The 24,857-nt window shown below is 41.0% G+C and overlaps 1 protein-coding gene across 1 annotated transcript in view; it reads right to left on the minus strand.

Annotated features, from left to right (window-relative positions):
- Positions 1–23,869, minus strand: part of LOC136448661 (fibroblast growth factor receptor 4-like) — a 42,655-nt gene extending 18,786 nt beyond the window's left edge. Inside the window, exons 1-2 of the mRNA XM_066448301.1 lie at positions 23,831–23,869; positions 678–878 (exon numbers count right to left, since the gene is read on the minus strand). Coding sequence (XP_066304398.1) covers positions 678–878; positions 23,831–23,867 — 238 coding nt within the window. The 5' untranslated portion in view covers positions 23,868–23,869. The remainder of the gene's footprint in view (positions 1–677; positions 879–23,830) is intronic.
- Between the last annotated feature and the right edge of the window lie 988 nt (positions 23,870–24,857).

Raw genomic sequence — 24,857 nt, forward strand, 5'->3', positions numbered from 1 at the left:
GCTGCTGTGTTACACCAAAAGAGCGGCTATACCGGCTATACAGATACAGAAGCTGCTGTGTTACACCAAAAGAGCGGCTATACCGGCTATACGGATACAGAAGCTGCTGTGTTACACCAAAAGAGCGGCTATACCGGCTATACAGATACAGAAGCTGCTGTGTTACACCAAAAGAGCGGCTATACCGGCTATACGGATACAGAAGCTGCTGTGTTACACCAAAAGAGCGGCTATACCGGCTATACAGATACAGAAGCTGCTGTGTTACACCAAAAGAGCGGCTATACCGGCTATACGGATACAGAAGCTGCTGTGTTACACCAAAAGAGCGGCTATACCGGCTATACAGATACAGAAGCTGCTGTGTTACACCAAAAGAGCGGCTATACCGGCTATACGGATACAGAAGCTGCTGTGTTACACCAAAAGAGCGGCTATACCGGCTATACTGATACAGAAGCTGCTGTGTTACACCAAAAGAGCGGCTATACCGGCTATACGGATACAGAAGCTGCTGTGTTACACCAAAAGAGCGGCTATACCGGCTATACAGATACAGAAGCTGCTGTGTTACACCAAAAGAGCGGCTATACCGGCTATACAGATACAGAAGCTGCTGTGTTACACCAAAAGGGCGGCTATACGGGCTATACGGACACAGGAATCATCCATCCCACCTGAGTAGTTTCCGAATGCAAATGTCCCGCTGCTGCTGTCGTGGTACAGGAGATGCGTCCTCTCCTGGTCAGCATCCAGGCCCTCCAGCCGGTACCAGTCCACCGACACCGGCGGCTGGTCGGAGACGTACCCGCAGGACAGCACCGCGGGGTAACCCGCCAGGACCACGGTCGTGGAGGAGATCGGCTCCTGGGTGCTCCCTGTGGTGAAGAAACAAGAGGAAATGATAAGCATCAGGTGTTGATGAAGGCTGGACATCCAGGTAATGAGATATGAAAGCTACTCAAGCAGATGGATGATTGTGTAAACAATAACCAGTCAGGACTACGTTCTTGGAAGAGATTGGCTCCTGGGTACTCCCTATAGAGGAGGAACAAGGGAAAACAGTAAGCATCAGGTGTTGACGAAGGTTAGACATCCAGGTAATGAGATATTCAATACAAAAGTTTAATTTGTATAAGGTATTCCACTCCTGGGTACACCCTGTGGAGGAGAAACAAGATAATAATAATAATAATGGTTTTTATTGGTCAGAAATTACCAGCAATGGCAGCCTTTCTAGCGCTGAATTGATGCAGGGTATTACAGATTTCACACCATACACAACATATATAATATTTCTTTTCCACATTTGCATTTTATGTAACTGTCGCAAGGGTCTGGGCGGCTGCCATTCGGCGCCACCAGGTGACCTCAATACGGCCTTCCCCAACCGAAGTCAGGTACCCATTTACACCAGTCCTGGGTGGAGTGAGGAAAGTCGTGCAAAGTGCCTTTCCCAAGGGCACAAGATCGGTGACATGGCACGATTCGAACTCTGGACCTCTTGGTTCTGAGTCGAACGCTCTGCCGTTGCGCCACACGACCCCACCAACAAGATGAAACAATAAGTATAATATCATGATGAGCATTAGATATATCCAAGTGAAACAATGACAACACAATCTTAAAACTGGATCAGACTTGTCATATCATTGCTATCCTATACACATTAGCATAACAATATAAGCAAACTGTTATCACAGGGAAAAGAGAATCATCTAAACTGCTATTCTCCTACTGCTTACTAGGGGGAGCTGTGGCACATTACATGTACACTAGAATGAATGCGAAATATACCATGCGAACTTAAATGCATTTACAGTACATAGGTACAGAGTTACTACAGACAGGTAAACTATACAAATCTGAGCTATTGACATGTTTGCCCCATAATGTCCCAGACACACCAGACTAACATTATTGCTTTTTTCTTATTACCGTTGGCAGGTTATTGATTTTAAATTTGGAAATGATGGATGTCTCACTTATTCTTAGCACAACTGATATTTCACCAATCTTACGCAGACACAAAGCCTGGCTATCAACAGATAAGATTGGTTATTCAGCGAAATGTAATAATGGCAACAACGCAACAATAGTCAGACGGCTACACAAATTCATCTTCCTGGTTTTCTGAGTCAGACATTTCTAAGGGGGAAGTCATGATCAACAAGAGCACAACTACTACTACAAGGAGAAAATAAATGCCGATGACTAGGAAAATTTACATATGACTACAGGTACATCTGCAATTTGTTGATCATTTTATCTTTCAGTTCCTAGAACCAGCAAATCAAATTGAAATGGCCCCATGAGAGAAATATACTGTTTCAGGGCTGAACTTGGCAGCCAGATTCCCCATTTCCAGCAGCTGACTTGCCCTTAGCCCTGCAGGGAGAGCCTGTCCCCTTAGGAAAATATCACAATTTGTTGATCAGTACTTTTTTATTTTTTATTTTTTAGCTCCAGAACCAGCCAATTAAATTGACATGGCCTAGGGGAGAAATACTGTAAATGTGTTTAAGTTCGCGTGGATTTTATTTCGCACTAAGGCGAAAATGGAGTGTAAGCGGTGCTTTAAGTTTGCGGCAGCGCTATAGTCACATACCACTACAGTATTGAACAAAAATGTTCGCGGTGGGCTTAAGTTCGCGGTGAAACAGTCGCCGCGAAAACTGCAAACATAAAACCACCGCGAACATATCTGCATTAAATTTTACAGTATACAATTCTAGGGCTGACCTTGACAGCCAGATTCCCCATTTCCAGCAGCTGACCTGCCCTTAGCCCTGCAGGGAGAGCCTGTCCCTACTGGTTAGGGCAGGGATCCTTTACAGTGTGGGTGGCTGGGGCAGTTTCTCCAATGACTGTCTAAACCGTTTAACTCTGGTCACTTTGGATTTGGGAAGTTGTTTTCCAGACTTCAGGGGCTCCGCGTCGAAAGCACTAGATTAAAACTTTTCACCATTCGATAAAGAAAATTACTAAGTTTCTCCAAGTTAAGAAAAGTGAAAGTTTGATGTTAGGCCACACTGATTTAATTTCTTGGTTAACAGATTTTTAAAATAAATGCTAAGTTCCAAAATCAACATAAAAACAGAATCTCTGAGGAAAGTTTGTACTTTGGTGCACACAGTTTCAGGGTGTGAACAGGGCCAGGTGCAAGTTTTCACCCCAGCCTTCTGTTTTAATGATGTCCTCATGCTAAAATTAAAAATCCGTTAACCAAGAAATTAATTTAGGGTGGCCTTATGGTGAATCTTATTTGTCTTAGTAATTGACTTACTATATATTCATTCAAGGGAAAGGACATCTACTATATCGTTGATAAATGATATCAATTTCAAATGTATAAACATGTTCTAGATCTACATCTACATCTTCATTGTTGGTACCCCCAAATAGTCCCTTCAGGGGCAAAGTAGGGGGGGGTGGAGTTGAGGTCCCGGGCTAAGGTGGGCAGGCCCCCAGCCTGGCACGGAACGACTCAACGGTGGAAGCCATCGCAACCGTGCCAGGCAGGTTATTCTACTGGGGGATAGTACGGGGAAAGAAGGAGTGTTTATATGTATCAGTTCTTGCGTGGATGGTGTAAAACTTGAGGTCGTGGCTCCCCAGGGTGCGCCCCTGGGCTTGTTTCAGCAAACTGTAAGTGTCTATGAACATGTGTGCGTAGGAGCCAGACCCAGGCAGCAGGCAGTTGTGGGTGGTTCCCTCTGGAATGCCCTGCCTACAGAGAACCATTATAGAGTACATGTACGTGTGCACTGCTGCAGTACTGGGAAGGGGTAGGAGGTAAAGTTGCTGACAGGTTGCAATATGGGAGGATCCTGCTCAAACTTGCCTCACAGGCTCTATACAGGCCCCTCAGCCTTGGGTATTTCCCTGACTGTACATGTACCGAGTGTGGCTTTTGAGAGACTTATCAAAAAAGGCAGAGGGTGAGGGAGAACTGGAAAGCTATGAGGACCTGTAGAAGTCTAAATCCAATTTCTATACAACTTGCAATATTGGTACATGTAGCTCCCTCAAACGTTTCCTCACCAACTACAAAGCATTGTACATGGCTTTAGAGCTGTAGCGAAGTCGCATTGCACCACTAACTAATGAAAAAGTGCCATGCTTTGTCCTCAGTCTGATCATGAAGTTCGACTCCTTTGGAGAGACAAAGCAGTCAGGACGAACCACCTACGTGCACATGTACAAGTAAGGCCACACCAATTTAATTTCTTGGTTAACAGATTTTTATTTTTAAAAAAAAAAAAAATTTTAGAAAAAAAAAATCATGAAAACAGAAAGCTGGGCCAGACTTCTGTTTTCGTAAAAAAAAATTTCAAATTTTTTTTTGGGGGGAAAATAAAAATCTGTTAACCAAGAAATTAAATTGGTGTGGCCTAAAGAAGACAGTCAGTATAAAAAGTACAAGGGAAGTAGAACTGCTGACAAGCTGTAATAGTAGTGGGTGCACACTCCTAAGGTATTTCCTGCCTGATGCCTGCGGTTTTAGAAAGACTAAACAGAAAGACAGGGCTACCACCTACTGGTAGAGGCATGTGTCCAAGTCCATGTACATGTTCATACATTTGTATGTCGGCTGTCAGAGTGTGTTTGGGGTGTGGGTGGTAGAACAAGCCAGCTGGTACATTACTTTCAACAACGTAATAAATACTCTTGACCTATGCACTCAGAATTCTTAGGTGCATGGACCTTTCCCAAAAAAAGAAAGAAAACACCCACGTTTTTACCGATATCACCTTAAACATTTTGCATATCAAATTAGACATTTCATTTGTGTTGGTAGGATGCAAAAATTTGATTTCCCGGATTTTTCTGCCTGCTGTGAGAATTTCTGGTATTGAGTCATTTCCTTTGATTCCAGAAAGAGGTCAAAGATGTGAAAATTAATGCATGGATCTTGTTTGGTATTAATGTAGTACAGAAGATTTTTGCAATCTGTACAAAGCTCATTGTCAAGCTAACCCATATACTGGCAAGGAGTACTACAAAATGTGCTGCGGAACTAAATGCTTAAAACTGTTGAAAATGATTAAAAAATGACCATAATACCCAAACGTTGTTTTTTTCAGGCTCTAAGGATATTTGTGGAATTGAGCTTAAACATTGACAATCATCATTATTCATTTTCTATTGAAGTGAAGCAATTACAAAGTCTAGTTTCCAAATACACATTGTCCTTCCTTGCTAATCTTCCTGCTAAATACATTCCCTAAAGTAAGTAGGACAGCATCAAGTTGTCTCTTGTCAGGGACAAGGTAATTAACAAGGTAATTAACTGCACAACGACTTCTCTTGTCAGGGACAAGGTAATTAACTGCACAACAACAGTCTCCAAGTCTCGTCCCTGTAGCTTTTCCATGCACAGTTCCGATGATAAATCAACTGCACCAGAGCGAACATGTTCCTACCCAAGGCATACAGATGATGAATTAGCAGTGCACAGAGGTGTACCCGGCGCAGACTGTGTATGAAAGGAAACATTTCATGAATCGCTGGGGAGCAACTCAGTTGATGGTGAATAAGTGAGCTGCATGTCTTTAATGAAACTTAATCTACCACATCTGTAAGGCTGTGTAATCTCAATTTCATGGATCACATCTTGTGTTGATTTCAAATTTGATGTGGGGGGGGGGGAGATACAGAACAACCTTACTTTATACATGTCCTTATTGCAATAGCTGATGACACAATGTAAATTCGAGGCAAGATTGTGATGTGATTCTCTTTTGTTGTATTATTATTTATGGTCTATATGCTTACCATGCAGAAGTGGACTCAACCCCTGAAATCTTCGTCAGCGAAGCCAAGCCAAGAACATGCTTATGATGTCGTTTGTACGAGCTGCCTTTCTTCGAAAAAATCGATGGCAACATCGGGCTCTTGAAAAAAAATTTTCCAGCACAAGCCCGCCAAGTTGGAAGTTTTCAATCATCGCTCCTCTTCCAGGTACAAGTCAGATCAAGGTTAACTACTGTCCCTATGGAGTCATTTGGAAGTGAAGTGCAGCATCCACATTTGTACCCCTATTCCCACATCTACAATCTGCGAAGTATACAGGAAACTTGGGTCACTCCCTGGGTAACCTATCATACCGTAATACATGTACAAAATGTAGCTATAAACTAGATCCTGAAACAAAATTCTGTAGCCAAAGATTGAAAGAAATCTGGGCCGCCCTTCTTGTAATTATTCTGCAAAGGATAACAATCTTAATTACTACTTCTTTAACGCCACTTGCCATGGCTCTACTTTCTGTCAAAAGGAGCAATGGAGTCATCACTCTTCTTACAGGCAGGACTTGTGATCAAGGCTAACCGCCTGGTCCCTACAGGGCCATTAGACTTAGAAGCAGTACGCAGTGCAACATGTAGGCTAACTCCCTATTCCCAGATCTACAATCTGTGAACACACCACACTCTACAAGGGCCTGCCAGCCACTTTGTTCTAGTCTTGGGTCGTTTTCTCAAGGAATGGGTAACGTCTCTCGACTATTAAGGAGGAGGATGAGCCTATAAATATGCTGATGGTTCCTGTGAATAATGCAGGGCTCCAGAAGGCAGGACGACTTGGTATCTTGAAACCATTTCATGGTCTTTAGAAATAAAACATTATATGCAATAGCTATGTCTTAAACGGAAAAAAAGTCTTAGTCTTTTCGTTAATCCGTTCGTGAAAAATACTTATAAAAAGAGTTAATTAGTTATTCCTGGTGAACCATTATTGTTACAGAGCTAATCTATGTACATATATGGTAAGACAAAAAGTTGAAGAGGAGACTGTAATACCTTGAAAATTTGTCAGAAGCAACAATCTTTGCCTAATTTCTAGCATCTTCCAAAAGAGAAAATATAATTACCATGCAGTGTAATGGCAGGTAGCAGGGATAGATACGCATGTTCACCTCACCCTATCATCGTCGCCAGTTTACCCCTCACCATCTTTCCAAGTTCACCGGTTATGGAACTGAGACTAGCGACCCCCGAGGAAGATTTACTGAGCTATTCTGGTCATCAGACACAGGGTCACCACCACCATTAACGTCATGGTGACAGTCGCCACGGAGATGGCTTAGCACATCATGCCAGACATGGGCTGGCTCGGGGCTTACTGTTACTGGGGTTACTGTTACCGGGGTTACTGTTGCCGGGGGTTACTGTTGCCGGGGGTTTAATACTGTTGCCAAGGCAGCTAGGATAGAGTACTTGTGGTTTTTATGTTTCTGAAGTTATAATTACCTCCCCAAGGAAGGTTTTGTTTTCTGTGCTTGTGTTTGCGAGTAGGCGGGTGGGTTTGTTTGCGACAAAAAAACACACACCCCCAATGAAATGGTATGGTTACCCTGCGACGTCACAAAATCAAGATGGCGGCCACCACACATGCCAACGGATCCAACAAAGGTTTTGCTATGCAAACCTGTAAATATTACAGGTTTCTCCCTGTCTCTTACATGCCCAAGACTTGACTGAATGCCACACAGAAGCACTTTCCCTGTAACTCAAGAGTACAGCAAACCTCTCAACTGAATACAGACAACCACGGCCAAGTCTGAACCACAGCTATTTGTATAACGACCCTTTCCACATGCACAGGCCTTTAGGAAACTCACTTACATGTATCCCTGCACAGAGACAGATGGAGGTAACATTAATACCTACCTGGCCGTGGTACACTCAGGATAATGTTCTAGTAATGTTTGCACTTACCGGTGATACATTGCTTAGGTCCTCACACCTACATTACTTGTGGCCATTTAAACTTGGCTCTCCACTGTTGCCCATTTTTTTTTTCCGAACCTGAATCCAGGAAGTAAATACTGTAAATGCAGAATGTTTGCGGTGGTTTTATGCTCGCGGTTTTTGCGGTGAACTCTTACTCAAAATAACATTCGTATCATTCTTGCACATAAGTTTACTAAGTAAATAAATAAATGTGATTCTGTACTTCTTGCTTCTTTCACTGTAAATCTAGGTTCACTGTTTTCATGGTCACCTCTGTACCGTGAAATTATCATCACTGTGAAAAACCTATTGTAATCATTTATGATTCCTCCACACATCCGTTTTGTAAATCACTTGCTGCCACCGTGAAGTTCAAGTTCAGTGAAAATGTCCATTTTTCTTAAAGTTACACCGTGAAATTTGCTACAGCGAAGATAAAGACAGTGAATTACAGTGCCTCTTAAATTCAAGCTACTGACATCTATCTATATCAAAGTATAAACATGACTGTAAACTTGGCCATGATCGCCCAGCCATACTTGGCACTCGGACAGAATGTGTAATGGGTGGCCATAAAAGAAACCAATGCAAACTACAAATTCAGGCCGCTGACATCTATTTGTACAGAGCCATCAGACGGCCATTCGAACTTGGCCTTCTTACATGTACAGAATTGCTTTGACATCTATGGCTTCAAACGATGAACTGGCTCCAAGGCAATCTTTCTATAGATAGAAAAAGCATTTCAAGTTGGAGCAGCTCAAGTTCAAGGTACCGGCATCTCCCTATAGAAGCCTTTTGCAAACTGGGTCTTCAACAGAGATTGCTGTGATATGTGGTTACAAAAGGAAGCCAGTTAGAGTTGTTTTGCTACCTGACCCTACATACTACTAGGGTACACTGTATGATGTAGTGACAACGACATGTACATGTACATTATGTAGCTTAACTGTCCGTAAATTATCTCCGTATCTCGTCCAGTTGTATAGATTGATCTGTCTTTAAAATTTAAAATTAAAAATTGGCTCTTCAACAGAGATACTTTATAGCTGTGATATGCAGTTATGAAAGGAAGCCAGTGCAGTTGTCTGCCTGCCTGACCCAATGTTATAACTGTACAAGTCATCACAAAGGGTTAGTCTTGCTGACAAAGACAAGACATTGACATCTCTGTTTATACACCTAAGATTGAAAATTGGCTCTTCAGGAGATGCTTAAGCTAGATATGCTTAAGCTAGATATGCAGTTATAAAAGGAAGCCAGCACAGTTGCCTGCCCCTACTGTCCATCAGCAGTGACCCTGCACCTCCCACCACAACACAGCTGTCAGGCGTGTGTCAACACTAGTGTTAGCTGCAGGCCGGGGTTACAGCGGGGCTGATTTAAGTGGAGATATGCTTTCAACATAGAACTTCCCTATAGTTAAGTATGACTATACTGTAAATGCATTTAGGTTCGTGTGGTTCCTATTTCGTGCTAAGGCAAAAATGGAGTGTTCGCTGTGGTTTTTAGTTTGCGGCAGCGCTATAGCCACATACTGCTACAGTATTGGACAAAAATGTTTGCTGTGGTTTCAAGTTCACCGAGAAACAGTCACCGCAAAAGACACGAACGTAAAACCATGGGGAACATTTCTGCATTTACAATATACAAATGTAGTTTATCGTTGTGAATAATGTCATAAAATCTGTATCTGCATTGTTTAACTTCAAGTCGCACAACAAAATCATGAAAGGATAAAAGATGAATTCTGGCATGTAAAATATTCTAATATTGCTATGTTCTGAATACGAAAAGTTCTTGTTGCTGTGGACTTGCACTATTTTTATCTTGTCGTCTTGTTCATCTGACCATGACATTCAACGTACGGGCAGCACTAAAGAAATGATGACATTTTACATTCCAAGGCTTTATAACCTTGACTTATCACGGCTTTATATATTCCCACCACACCATTAAATTTTCATGGCACACATGTACAGGTACGGTTTCCACTATCTTTACATCACCTGGATGGTTCGTTGGGTCACTTCAGGATACATATACGTGCATGTAGGGTTGCAGAAAGTAATGTTTTTGGAAAGATTCCAAAAACAGCAAAAAACCGAGAATTTTGCTATGGTGAAAAACTTTAAGATGAAGATATGTTGATATATGGCTGCACAAATTTGAAATTTTCACCAAAAAACACACCGATTCATACGCTTTTTTTGTTGCCATGGCAATGGTTTTTCTGACAGTCATATTTTACAAAATTCACTAATTTTGCTTTAAACAATCATATTTCAAGGTCTTGTTTGTTCTCATTTTTCAAAAAGAAAATTCTGAACTGAAATACTGACATGGAAATAGATCTGGGAATGACACCATTAACTTTTAGCACACTGAAGTTGCTGTTTGGCACCCAATTCCTTATTGGTTACTGAGTTGGGCAGCAGGGAGAAAGTTAATATTGGTACCTACAGGGTGTGACAGTTTTCAGCCCACCCCTCTGTTTTCCTGCTGCTACAATTTTACTGGAAAATGTCCAAGAACCACTGAAAAAATTAATGTAGTGTCACAGTCTTCTGACAAAGCAAGCAAATCCTTCAGTACTTAGTATTCTATTTGGTGTCCCCAGTGATGTGATCCCCAAAATCAACTTACTGTGGCCTATGTAGTTTACTACAGGCCAGACTAGCTATGTAATGATATATAGAGTGTCAGGAAAGATTGATTTTATCTGCACCAGTATGGCTCTATTCTAACACAGAGAGCAGACACTGGCATTTCACAAAGAAATGAACAAAGTCCCTCATGGCACGGCTTTTCTACAATCAAAAATTCTGATATTCAACGACAAAAAAGAGTTCATTACTCATAATGGCCACACCAATCTTATCTGTTGTTTCTCGGATTTTGAGAATTACTATAATGCTGAAATGGAATATCAAGTGAAAATATAGTCAGGGAGAACCGTAATTCTTGAAATTTTTGTGGCAGTGCTTGTGGTTTTGGGGATAACCTGTTCACCACAAACGTAGATCCGTAGAGGTGCCAGTATTTCCATCACTGTACAGTATGTGACTATACTATCGCGTCATCCAAAGCGAACGCTCTATTTTCTTGTTACAGCAAAGTCAAATGAACGCAAACACAGTACAGTAAATATGTGTCAGATGCAAGTTTTCCTCTTTAGTTTTCCTCTGTTCCTCTTAGTTTTTTTACTCTAAAACATCAGGAAAACAACAAACTCAATTGGTGTGGCCTAAGAATGAGATGCCAGCGCTTCAATGAAATACAGACATGACAGGTTACATGAGGGCCTGCATGGGGGGGTCCCGACAACGCTCTACGCTAAATTTGGACGGCCGGCTACGTAATACGCTAAATTCAGAAAGCCTCCCTACGCTCTACGCTAAATTATGGAGTGGTCAGCAATGCTCTACGTAAAATAAAAACGGCCGATTACGCTCTACGTAAAAGGGGCATGCAGGCCCTCTTACATGTCAGCATCAATGCTCAGAGGACAGACAGTTCTAGTTGAGTGGGTGGTTTCGGGAAGGCAGGAAGCCGGAAACATTCCTCGCATTCACCTAGTCCCACCTCACATCTCTGATAATGTTTGTCCTCCACATGGACTACTTCCTCCACAAACAGGATGGACAAGAAGACGTTTCGAGTATGTTTAAATGTGGCATCACACTTCCTCCTGACTAGCTCACTGACCTGACCCCACCCCCCAAAAAAATTCAGTCAGGTACATGTATGGGAATAGGTACTGGACTACATGTAGCTAATCTTGTTGCAATTGACTTTATACCCTTTATAAGTTTAATCAAGAGTAAACATTCAAGTGATTATTTCTAGGATCTACATGTATTCACTCCTTGATGGCTACATAAATGCTTCTCAATATGAAGCTATAGGCTTTCTCTATAAAGTAAAATGTTAATGATAGGATACACATTGGATAGCAGGCCGGTCCCACTCATTATCCCACTCATTGAAATTCAGTTGTTCTAAAATTGCAATTTTTATTGAATGATTCATTGTACATGCTAAGTGTACAAATTGAAATCGTTTTCTCTAAAAACATCATTACATAACAAAATGTTTATCATTTTGGGTCCAGGGACGGGTCCAGAAGACAGTCTCTAAAAAGACATATTACCTGTAGTGTTTATACAGAAGCACCTGAGTGCATGAGAAGTCCACACTCTGACATTCCAGTGTGTCTGGGCATGAGAAAGTGTTAACGTAACATCAAAGACTGGAGACCACAAGACAAACACCACTGTTTCCTTTCTCACCTGGATACTTTTACCTGTGTGCTGTTACCTGTCAACAACTCACCTGGTGAGAACGAACACCTAGGGAATAGGTGAACCCATGATGTACATTATAGGTCAACTAGTTTATCAGTTAAAACCATTAACGATCTATGTCAGTATGAGTGCACACTAAAACTGAAATGCACAGGTAATGCACAGAGCTGTATCTCAGAGTCTATAAAAATCTTCTACCGTTTTGGATTTTATTGCTTTCCCCATGAAAAGTGTTAATTAAGATTATGACATTCTTGTACAAACTTGTTGACAAAATAGAAAAAAAACCAGCAAAATGGGAAAACTTACCTACAAGTACATTTTGTAAATGCAAATGAAGCATGCCGATTAACATGCCAATGAAGAACGTAACTTAAATCTTAATGTATGCCATTAACATTTTCATTCTCTGAAGTAGTAAAGCTAGTCTTTATACAGAGAACCCAAGTTCACAGTATCAGACAGAGTTTGTTAACACAGAGAGTTGCTCAAATTCCATGTTTCTAATACTGGTACTGTAGTACAATACTAATAAAGGAAGCATCATGCCAAATTCAGACATACTCGAAAGGTAGGCTTTTAGTTAGGATTTTTAGTCCAAAAATTAAGGGGGGGGGGGGGGCAATGGGAACCAGAGCTTCTCAATTCGCTCTATGGATTAACAATTACCTGGGAGTATTGCATGTTAATCAATTTGCATGCTGTTCCACTGTCTTGTATGTGGAATGGTCCATTTTGCAGTGAGTGTGTGGGGGGAATATATGTGCACGTGTATGTAATTATCAGGGATACAGGGTGTTCTCTGCAAAAGGAGGGTGTCCAATTTACTTGTTTTCTTAGTGTAGGGCGTCCAAAAGACACCCTGACGCCCTGCTAGCTAACATCCTGTTTCTGATTTGAAGTGGAAAGAATGAGACCATCAGCCATAATTATTACTCAGTCCCTGTCAAACATTTCATGACCCGCTCATGGAGACCTGCCCACAGAACCGTTTAACGTTACGACCTATCTTAGCGACCTCCACACAGAACCGTTTAACGACCTATCTTAGCGACCCTCATGCATTAGGCACGTCTGACCCCACTGCTGGTATATGATGTCCCCATTATATCTCAGGGCTCGAAATTCATTTGGTGTGATAGGTACAATGCTGCATCTAACCTGAAAATTTCAGTGCACAGAAAAGACATTTTGGTGCACAACATGAAATAAAGTAGAATGTCACTCAGTAAAACGTATTAATCATTACAAACCCTACTGCCCCTCTTAGGAACTTAAATCTGTAATTCTTTAGCTAAATTTTGAATAAGTAATACATGTACATCAAACAAAGTACAACAAAGGTTATATTGCTTTTTCTGTATACCAGTGTACAATATACCTTTACGCTATATCCTACAAGAATATCTAGATGCACTGGTGCACCCACAGCCAACTTAGGTGCACTGCTCCAATATCGGGTGTACAAAAGTGCATGCGCACAAAGTATACTTCGAGCCCTGTATCTACCTGAATGCCCACCCATGAACAGTGGCTGCTCACAACAAACTTGCTGGGCAGATCGTAACTCAACCTAATTTCGGTGTTCAACAACCAGCGCTCGCTAATTGCCAATTTGTGCAGAGTGCACCATGCACAACAGACAGGTCACAGCCTATGGACAGGAGAATCTTAAAAGTTTAAGAAAGGAGTCAAGAAAACAAGGTCAGGGCAAGGATCATTTGTCCAAGAAAGGAAGTCAGATGAATACTCTTAAGTTAAGTTTAAATCGTTAAGACAATGTTACATGTATCGTCTACAACCATTGTACCATGTACACATTGATATCCTAATAGTGTAGTAAGCCTACAACAGAAGCCACTATTCAGACTAAGTTATAATATCTGTTGGCAGCACCAGTTCCCTTCCTTGGTTTTCAGATGTTGCAAAATTCAGAATACGGAGGGCTGGGGGGAAAACTTTTATGTGAAAATGGACAATTGATTCATTTGATCGTGTATATGGGAGAACTTGAATGTGTCTTTTTGGCCTTGCATTGAGGGAGATCGTTAAAAAAACCCAAAAAACACCCAGTGTATGATGCCCCAAACTGCCTTAAGTTAAAGTGTCCCATACATCTTGATCAGATGCGTTGGGGTGGCGCCCATCTCCATTTCTGTAGCCCTTGGGCCACACAAGTGCAAGTCACTACAGCAGGGGGCTGGTCCGCTGGTAGTGATGTATGTTTAACTTCCATACTCTTTCCCAAATGCTGAGTGCTAAGCAGAGAAAGCAGTATGTACCATTTTTAGAGTCTTTGGTATGACCCGGCCGGGGTTCGAACTCACGACCTACCGTATGCAAGGCGAACACTCTACCCATTAGGCCATTGCACCGGCTTACAAACTGCCTTAGTTTGTACTTTATTGTTAGCCCAGACTTTCACTCCCTGAACCTGTGTCTCCAGAATCCAAGATACATACTGTAACACAGACTTTGTTTTCATGTTGATCTTCTTAAAGCTTAGATTTTAGATTCCGAGAACCAACAAATTAAACTGGTGTGGTCTTGTTTTGAGATGTACAGTTTACAAATGAGTTTAATCAATCGTTCAAAACATTCTTTTGCGTAGACTAATACACTTTCTATGACTCACTGAAAGATCTCTATTAGTCATGACATTTTCCTTATTGCCTGAAACAATCAAGGAGTTACTTCTGTGTATGAACACCTGTTGTCTGCTGACTGGGCCTCTACACAGTACACTGCGTTATTGTGATGTTGTGACTAATTGAAACACTCTGAGAGAAAACTTCTTTGTTTTGTAGAGATCTTTATCAAAATCTGTCTGGACCTAGTAATAATGTGCCTTGTTTTGAAAACAACCTTACTCTAACACTAACAGTAGCTCTGATTGTGAGAGTCTGATTGTATGTTTAAAATTTCCAAGACAACGAAACGAGAGAGGTGAAAGTAAGAATAGGGATTTAAGATGCCGCCCTTGAGATAACTTGAGATAAACATATGAGGCACCTTTATAATTATAGGTTAAAATCTAGCAACTTTAGAACAAACATCTTGAACATTCCGTTTGTATCAGTACAAACTGCATCCATAAAAACAGCAAAGATTACTGGTACTTATGAATATGATGCATCTAAATCCAGCATGTCTTCCCCCCAAAAAAGATTAATGATTCAACCATAACTTCAAAGCTTTCCTGTTAACCAACCAACCAACCAACCAACCAACCAACCGACAAACCAACCAACCAACCAACCAACCAACTAACAGACAAACCAACAAACTGACTGACAAATCAACCAACTGACTGACAAACTGACCAACCAACCAACCAACAGACAGACCAACAGACAAACCAACAGACAAACTGACTGACAAATCAACCAACTGACAAACCAACCAACCAACCAACCAACAAACAAACTGACCGACAAACCAACTAACCAACCAAGTAACCAACCATCATTGACAGCATACCTCCCAGCTGATGTAATAACACTGTCAGATGATCAGACCCAAGAGACAAAAGTTTTCAACATTCTGACCTACTTTCATCTCCTCCCTGATGCTGGAAACAGGTGTGAAAACCTGACGAACAGCTTCGTTCCATCCATGCTGTGATAATCAGTTTATCTAAACAGGGACGGATAATCTGTGGGTTCCTTTCTGTTGTGAGTCAGTCTTACGCACCTTACAGCCGTTTGCGATCTGCTGACAAATTGTCTTTATTCACAGAAAGATGTAAGAGGGTCTGCATGCTCTTTTCCATAAGGTATAAAAGGCAGCCTATTTTAGTTTCCAGTAATTAAGCCGTTGTAGTAACGTAATTCGTAGCAAGGTGACCAAATGTTGCGTAAATGCCATCCTTGATTTTGACGTACATGTAATAAGTAAGGGGCTGTTCTGAATACAGCGAAAGTGTTGTTGGTATTCCCCATGCAGACCCTCATGTAAACATGGCTGAAGAGAGTGGTCAAGCTGGTTTCAAAACCTGTAACTGTATAAATTCAGTTGATACCCTTTCACTTTTTCAGTGACGTTTTTGTGTTTGTTTGTCAAAATAAAGGAGCTCAAACCAATAAATCTTTTTGATATTTTGTGATACTACGAGGGTACATGTAGTTCTAGTCTAATAAGGATATGGTAAGATTTTGAGGCCCCTAGCAGATTTCTATGGTACTGCAACAGAACTGCAGTTCACTACATCCTTGCTGACTTATACTACGACTAAGCTAAAGACGCGGATCTCATAGGCAATATGCCTCTTATCCGAACACTATGTTATGTTATGTTATGTTATGTTATGTTATGTTATGTTATGTTATGTTATGTTATGTTATACACAGCTGTTCTGGCTCTTTTTTCCGAAAATAATTTCATCAGGTTGGTAGAACATAGGATATTTGGAGTTTCTTTTAAGGAGGCAGTATGGATCAGGAAGTCATCACCAGTGATGAACCGAAACAAGAGGGGATAACAAGCTCAGCCACATTTGGGCTTACATTCTCGCCGCAAAAGCGCCACCTACATCGGCTACTTATAACGGTGAGAAGCAGTACTCCAGTCTGACAGACACCGAAACGTCAGCAGGTGAGATTACCTGGTTGTTTAAAAGAAACTCCCAATATACTATGTTCTGGTTCTGCTGTCAGAGTCAGAGGGATGCAAACATGTGATTCCAGGGCTGGAGACAGTCAGTCTAGCTTGTATCAAACCATTATTATATTTTACCCCCGGCAACAAGGTTACAAATGTATGTTATTACCGGTGTTGGCTTCTCCGTAGCTTTGTTGTTTTGTGGACAAGGTCAATGGATCGTCAGAATGTTTTCAAGATAATTTTTTTAATCTTAAGATTTTAGATTTTCTAAAGATTTGAAAAAAATTTTTTAGATAACAGAACACAAAAAAAATTGTAAAGATTTGAATCCTACGATATGGAGGAAAACTACAGTGTATGCTGCTCAGATACTAAAAACAAGCTTAGACCACACCATTTCAATTTCTTGGTATTCTAAACAAAAATGCTAGATTGGAAAATCAACAGGAAAACAGAATCTCAGAGGAAAGTTTGTACTTTGATGCACACAATTTCAGGGAGTGAACAGGGTCAGGTGCAAGTTTTCACCCCAGCCTTCTGTTTTCATGATTTTTTTGTGCTAAATTAAATTGGTGTGGCCTTAAGGTTTCTAAACAAGATTTCAAAGCTCAAGTTGACGACCAATACTGCCCAACAAGACTCAGTCTACAACCAGGTGTAGCATGTCATGAGAATACACCCCTTGCCAAAATGTACCCTGGTATATTCAATCCAGGGGTGTATTCTGGCCTGTTACACCGTATCTATTAGACCTGCCTGATCCCAATCTAAATGGGGCCCTACAGACATCTGTATAGAGAAGTAATAAACACCTACGCATGTTTCAGCACCTTTTCCAAGAAACATCTATGCCCACTTACCCATGACTTTTGCCACTAGCGGCTGTTCTCATACATTTTGAGTACACATAACGTGTCTTCCGCCAGTGACATCAATCTAAATATGACACTCTGTACCCTGAGTGGTACGGGGAAAATGCAGTATAAGAAGGTTTCAAGCAATTACACCACACTCTGGGTGCATGTCCCCATGTGCCTGAAAACAGCTTTAGAAAAAGTGCAATTTTTTGGCTCTTAGATTTCAGAAAGATGAGTTTCTTATCATGATTTCTTATATTATGACTCTTATATAGCTAATAGTTATAGCCAAGAAAGATTGTTTGTGATAATTACTAGGAAAAATAACTGAAGAAGCCTACAGTACTGTAAAAGCTTAAACATATACACAGTAAAAATCCTCCTAGTAGTGCTGAAGTGAATAAAATATGAATAAAGACTGGTCATCAGGATGTCCCTGTAGCTCAATGGGTAGCGGATTCGCAGTTGAGCCTCCCGTTTCCAATTATAATTAGTTGGATCCGGAAGACCCCAGATAGAATCCCGGGAAGGGTATCCTTGTCGGAGCTGCACCGTCTTTCGGAAGAGACGAAAATTTGGGGTCCCGTGTTCGAGGAGGTGCCTCGAGTGCGTTACAACAGCCTCATTACTCACATGGGTACCTACTGGCTGAAATAATACAACCTGGTGAATATTGAACCCAGTTCTAATTGGCCATCAATATACATTGTAAATCCTTTGCAGTGTAGACATGCCACGAGGAATTGCCTCTGGAATTGGGCTCTGTTCATAATGATGGAGACTTACTCCTACTTGTTAGTACTGTTTGGTTTTTCACTGGATCAATCGATTACATGCAGGAACAGACCATTGTTGGGAACCCACATTTGTATCCTGGTAATCCAGTAGCCTGGGTGCCATCCTATTCCTACCAGGGCTCTTACACTCGCTACCCACAAATACCCTTAGGGTAGCAAGTATAGGAGCCCTTGTTGAAATAGGATGGCACCCAGGCTAGGTATCCAAACCTACATGTTTCATAGCTGCCGAATCTCTTTCATGCGATGAGGACGAAAGAGGCTCAGCAACTAATTGTAGGTTTTGATATCAGGCTAGCATATTTGTCCTTAATCAATTCGTTGGGGAGACGTTACGTACGCAAGCAGAGGGGGGAATGCTAAGAAACATTTTTGACCTTGGGAAAGAGTAATGACAATTTTGGAAGGTTACAAACAAATCTTTCGACAGGGCCTTTTTTGTCCCAACTCTTTCCCATGACCAAATATTAAACAACTCACTACCAGCACACATATAATAGCCCATTACATTATGGACAAGAGAGTTGTTCAAGCAGTTCAAAAGTCCAAACTTTGCCGTCTTACAGGGAAATTACACTTGCAAGTAAAAGAAGTGCGGCCGAATGGCAGAAGCTCTTAACACCTTCAATTTCAGCCCATCACGCTATAAGCTCCTTGCAATTCAGCCCTGGGCTACAAAGAGAGGCCCGCTCTCTCCCTCTATACACAATACCCTCTGTAACATTAATACAACTCAGTTCTTTATGCCGACCCAGACATTTTGCATATCTCGGTGCCATTACCAACCAAAGCTGTATTCAGGGCGTTGCCGACAGTTTCTGCAAAAGGCTGATAAGGCACCGGTTCGACCAAGTTCACTGTTAACAGGATTCAAAAGAGCTTAGTCAGGGAAATACCAAAGGGTGGAGCGGTGTTAGGAAGTGGGATTAAGCTGAATCCCAGTAATCCTGTGGTATTATATTTAGACATGGGCAGGACGGTGCTGGTGTTTTATTACACCAGGAAGAGCAGGTATCTGTGATTTGTAAAGACTCTCATAGCAAGAGTTTTGGCACGGGAAAAGGGATATCTCCAAATTTTGGAATTTGTCACCATTATTTTGTCAATAACTCAGATTTCTGGAAGAGTTGTGCAAATTAAAGAAGGTATCGAAGAACTGTTGCAAAGAACTTTAGCTGCTGACACTCACTCATTCTTTCACTCTCACTCTCTCTCACTCACTCATTCTCTCACTCATTCTCTCACTCACTCACTCACTCATTCACTCTAACCCACTCACTCACTCATTCTCACTCACTCACACATTCTCACTCTCACTCATTCTCATTCATTCTCACTCATTCTCACTCACTCACTCACTCGCCCACCCATGCACACACACACCCACTCACTCACTCACTCACTCACTCACTCACTCACTCACTCACTCACTCACTCACTCACTCACTCACTCACACATTCACTCACTAATACTCTTGCACTACCGGTAGGTGTAGACACTTTGAAAAACCAAGTCTTCAAGCAAAGACATTACTGTTTTAACAATATGTAGTTTATTGCTAAGTATTCGTCTAAAAGCACTTCCACAAATGCTCTAACACTACTGTAACAGTTCTATGCAAAAATGTACGGCAACTCAACTCATCTCCCAGACCATAGAGAAAACACCTGCCATTCACCCATAAAGGTCCTCCCATTCTGTAGCAGGAGAAAAACCAGCAACCTGCCTGAAATACCAAACTGTTCTACGAGTCCCTTGGGGAATAAATCACCTGAAAATGGACAGACAATTGCAATAATCAACTGGGATACGCAGCTAGCAAGCGGAAACCTCCGTCCCTCAGCATGAAGGCACCGTAGCATACAGATTCAAAAGCCCCAGTAGAAGGCCATATATCACATAAGATTGCAGCCATGCGCCAAGACTCAACAAGTGGCATATCGGCAGTTCTGCTCTTGCAATATCTGAGGCACAGATACAATCAGGATGAGGTAGATGGAATTGAAAGGAATATATATTACATACGCAGCCTACGGGTGAACAAAATGGTTATGAATCCATCTTTATGAAGTCAAATCAAAAGGAGTTTTGCAAAGGGAGTTGGGCATTGAGAATACGGTACAGAAAGACACAAAGTGGGATTGGGGAAAGTGGAAGACATACCGGAACAATATTTCCACAGAACAAAAACGACCAAGACAAAGTTAGTGAAGATACTCAGCCCTGCACTATCCTGTATATACCCAGTGCATGTAAGGTGTAGCCATCAGAAATACCTGCACAGCTCCAATTTTACCTGCACTAACCTGCATAATAATGCACGTAGTATTTCCAGACCTATTACTGATATACAAGTGATGAGAAACAAGTATATATTCCACCATGCCTGTTCAGGTTGAGAGGACGATTGTTACCTGATAATGCTGATTACAGGGTGCAGAAGAAACAGTGTAGCCCTCCCCAGTATGGGTCAGTCCCAGAGTTACCCTGCCCCACACAACAGCTGTTCCCTGACCAAGATTCTTCCATCACTCAGCCTGAAACTAGTAATTTGGGGCACAACCCAGAAGCTCAGGTTTCTATGCAGTGTCTTCAGCTACAAGTACATTAATTCAATGGGCAAAAATATCTAACTATACAGGAGTTAAACTTCTGTATGTCTCTATAGCTCAACTGGTACAGCCTCACAGTTGAGCTCCTGGTTCCAATCAGTTGCTGACCGGGAGACTCCCAGTTCAATCCTGGGTCAGGACATCTCGGTTGGTGCTGGGCCTGTCTTTTGGAAGGGACTTAAACTGGGGTTCTATGTTTGAGGAGTTAAAGGGAAAGGACTAGTGACTGCTCACAGTAAAAATATACCCTTCTACTAAAACAACAAGGAAACTTCCTGACCTATGCACTACTAGGCGCTACAAGGGTCTGACTGAACAAATGAACAAACGGTAACTTAAAGGAAAGGAAAGTGATCTCGAACCAGCTTAGCTCAAATGAACTCAATGAACAGAAGAGCTACTCTTCCACTGGTCGTGACAGGAAGACAGACGCTATGTACAGTATTTACAGGTTCATTGTACCGGGGAAATTCCCCTAGCTCTTTTCGACAAGCACAATGAACAGTGGACCACAGCTTAACGTCCCGTCCTAAGGACTGCGATCTTTAACGGTAGCGTGCGTGGCGGGTGAGTGACACAGCCGGGATCGAACCCAGGGCTTCTAGTTCCAGAGGCAAGATCGCTAACCACTGGACTAAGCACGCTACCTACTTGGAATTGGTGATTCTGTCCAGGTCAACAATGTTTAACTACAGTACAAATGGATATTTAACTCCATTAAGCTCTACAAAAAGAATTACAAATGAAAGAGTTGCACGTTACAGGTGAAACATCACATCAGAATAGATTTCTAATCTCTTGAATGTTGTTGAAACAGTGACTGATTGAATAGCAACCTTAACCTGTAAATTATCTTCATTCTAAGATACTCTCAAGGAAATGAAGCACATAAAAAAGTAAACAACTGATGATAGACCCAATTCTCTCTTCATCAAAACATCATGAAAAGAATGAATTATTGGTGCAATTAGCTTAACATAAGGAACCAAGATTACCCACTAATTACTACAAACATTGAGGCTTTCAAAGGGAAAAAGAAACTGCGTGATGCACTCATTGTTATGCAGAACAACAGGTACGAATTGATGGCTTTGTGTAAAGATTGCATTACCATATGTAAGAAAATAAGGCGGAACTCAATTCATACAGCAATTTACATAAAAATACTTTGAAGTACCTCTCTGTAGCAACATCATTATCCCTGCAGTTTTGCGCTGAATTACGGAGGTTTTTCCCAACTGGTACAAATACGTCACACATAATACTAATACAGTTGGGAAAGAATGCATACTGTCAGTTAAATCTGAACAAGTGACCACCTCTAAGGACAACTTGGCCATTGTGACCTCTTTTTGGTGGTCTCTTAGATGATTTTTCTCACTGACACAAGCAACAACAATCCTGTTCATAGTGACCACCTGTCCACACGGACCAGATTTTAGCAGTACCCTGAGAGGCTTTCTTTCACAGTTTTAACTGTACTTAACTAAAATATAGCCCGCCAAAATTGCAAAAATATAAGCTTGTGCAGTAATGTAGTCTTATTGTTCTTAGCTGTTGAGACGTGTAATTACCGTGGACAGTATTTCCTGGCAGACAAGGCGGCACGAAATCCCGGTCAGAAATCAGGAAACAGACCAGCTAGTTTGAAGGCTATGAAATGGCACAGGAATGTTTGTAATTATAGCAGTGTTCTTACCTGACTGTTCATCAACAACATGGGAGTTACAAAGTCTGCTACATCCATATCTACTTCTTTTGTGGGCACAACACTTGAAATGTACAAGGTACACGGCTTTACATGGACTTTGCTGAAGTTCAGAATCTAACTCAAGCCCTAGCCTGGATGCCAGACCCCCAATCTCTAACATATCTATCGTTATGTTAGAGGTTGCGGGTCTGGCATCCAGGCTAGTCAAGCCCATATACTCAGACTAGTTTCACCTTGGCTTGTGTGTGGCTTTCTCAATGGTTAAGTCTCAAATGGGACATCATGTTATACTGTAAATCATTTTTAATATAGCGGTAGGAAAACATAACAGTTGGGGGAAAACGGAGTAGGTCACGGCACTTAATTTTAACAGTGGGAACAAACATCACTGTCTTAAATATTAGTGATCAAATATCAGCAATGACTAAATTTTAGCAGTTGACTAGTGACCGTAAAATCAGCTAAAATCAAGTTACAGTTAACAAATCAAGAATTACAGTATATACTATACTGCAAAGTATGGCCAACACACAAAGCATTACATTGCACAGAGATCCCCATGGATGCCAGACAACCGCTCAGGTGGTCTTGCCCGAGGCATTCTCCTCACACTAACTGCCCCCTCGACCCCTTGCCCTATAACACAGCACCTCCAGTGGCACTTCATTAACAATCCACAGGGAATACTTCTGTACACACAACCTGCACCAAGTTTCACATACCACACATAACTCTATATGGTTCTGATATAAATCACTAGTCATACAGTTAAACAATACTGTCATCAACAGGTGGTTGTAGGTTGTAGTCCTTTTTTTATAGTCTAGCAGCTTGACTTAAGTACAGATTTATAAAGGTACATTCAAAGGCCTACATGTATACACTATGGAATCTCTACTTGTCTTTGACTAGGCCTCTAAACAAGTATAACTTTGGTACTTCTATAGTAGATTAGTAAAAAGATTTTAAAGCTCTCTTGAAATCATATTCTTCCAAGTAAAAGACCTAAGTAAAAGATACTGTAAGTAACTGGTAGCAAGTTGCCATAGAACGGTAGCAAAGAAACACTTGAAAGACACTACAAGGAGAAGATATGATAGAAACTATCTTTTGGTAAATGATGCAGACACTGTAAGTGTTACAACATTTCAGCAGCTATGTAAGTTTAAGTAGAGAGGAGTGTGTAAGGCAGAGGTCTGTCACCAACCTGAGTAGTCCCATGGATCCTCCGTGGGCACCGCCATGACTGAACATTGGAACAAACCATGTAGCACCAGAGGGGGGTGGGTCTTTAAATTCCAGTTTTTTGTTGCCTTCGCCAAGAAGATGAAGTTTTGGATGCTATTTGTGTGTGTGTGTCTATCTAATGTTACAGTAGCTTTCTAATGTACTGCAGTGGAACCTCCGGACTTTTGTCACTGAAACTATAATGAGAAGCTCCTTACCTGTCTTTTTTAAATTCCAAAGAAGTCAAAGACATTTTTTTCACAAAATTGCAAGAAACAAAATATGATGATAATTCTTCGTTTTGTTTGGATATTTCAAAGGATTGCCAGCGATATTTTCTTTGAAATTGTATTGTAAAACTTTCAAAACAAATTTGGGACACATTTTGAAATAATAAAAAACATAATATTATCATGATGATTGAGATATCAATACTGTAACAGTAACTTAACTGGGAATTCTAAACGTTGTCCTTGAAAAGCTCAAAATACAGTACAGAAATTACAGAATATGTCTTATGCAAATACTAAAACAAGAAAATTTGACAAGAAAAAAAAGCTAAAGATGAGGTCATAAGAGATTATAACTGTAACAAGTTTGAGATTTCTTGAAGAAACGTTCAAGACTTTAACCAAGACATCAGAAGGTCTTTCCAGTACAGTAATTACAGAATACATATGCAAATACTAAAACAAGAAAATTTGACCCCAAAAAAGCTAAAGATGAGGTCATAAGAGATTATAACCATAACAAGTTTGAGATTTCTTGAAGAAACGTTCAAGACTTTAACCAAGACATCAGAAGGTCTTTCCAGTACAGTAATTACAGAATACATATGCAAATACTAAAACAAGAAAATTTGACCCAAAAAAAGCTAAAGATGAGGTCATAAGAGATTATAACCATAACAAGTTTGAGATTTCTTGAAGAAACGTTCAAGACTTTAACCAAGACATCAGAAGGTCTTTCCAGTACAGTAATTACAGAATACATATGCAAATACTAAA

Source organism: Branchiostoma lanceolatum, chromosome 14 (assembly GCF_035083965.1).
Source record: "Branchiostoma lanceolatum isolate klBraLanc5 chromosome 14, klBraLanc5.hap2, whole genome shotgun sequence".
NCBI lineage: Eukaryota > Metazoa > Chordata > Leptocardii > Amphioxiformes > Branchiostomatidae > Branchiostoma > Branchiostoma lanceolatum.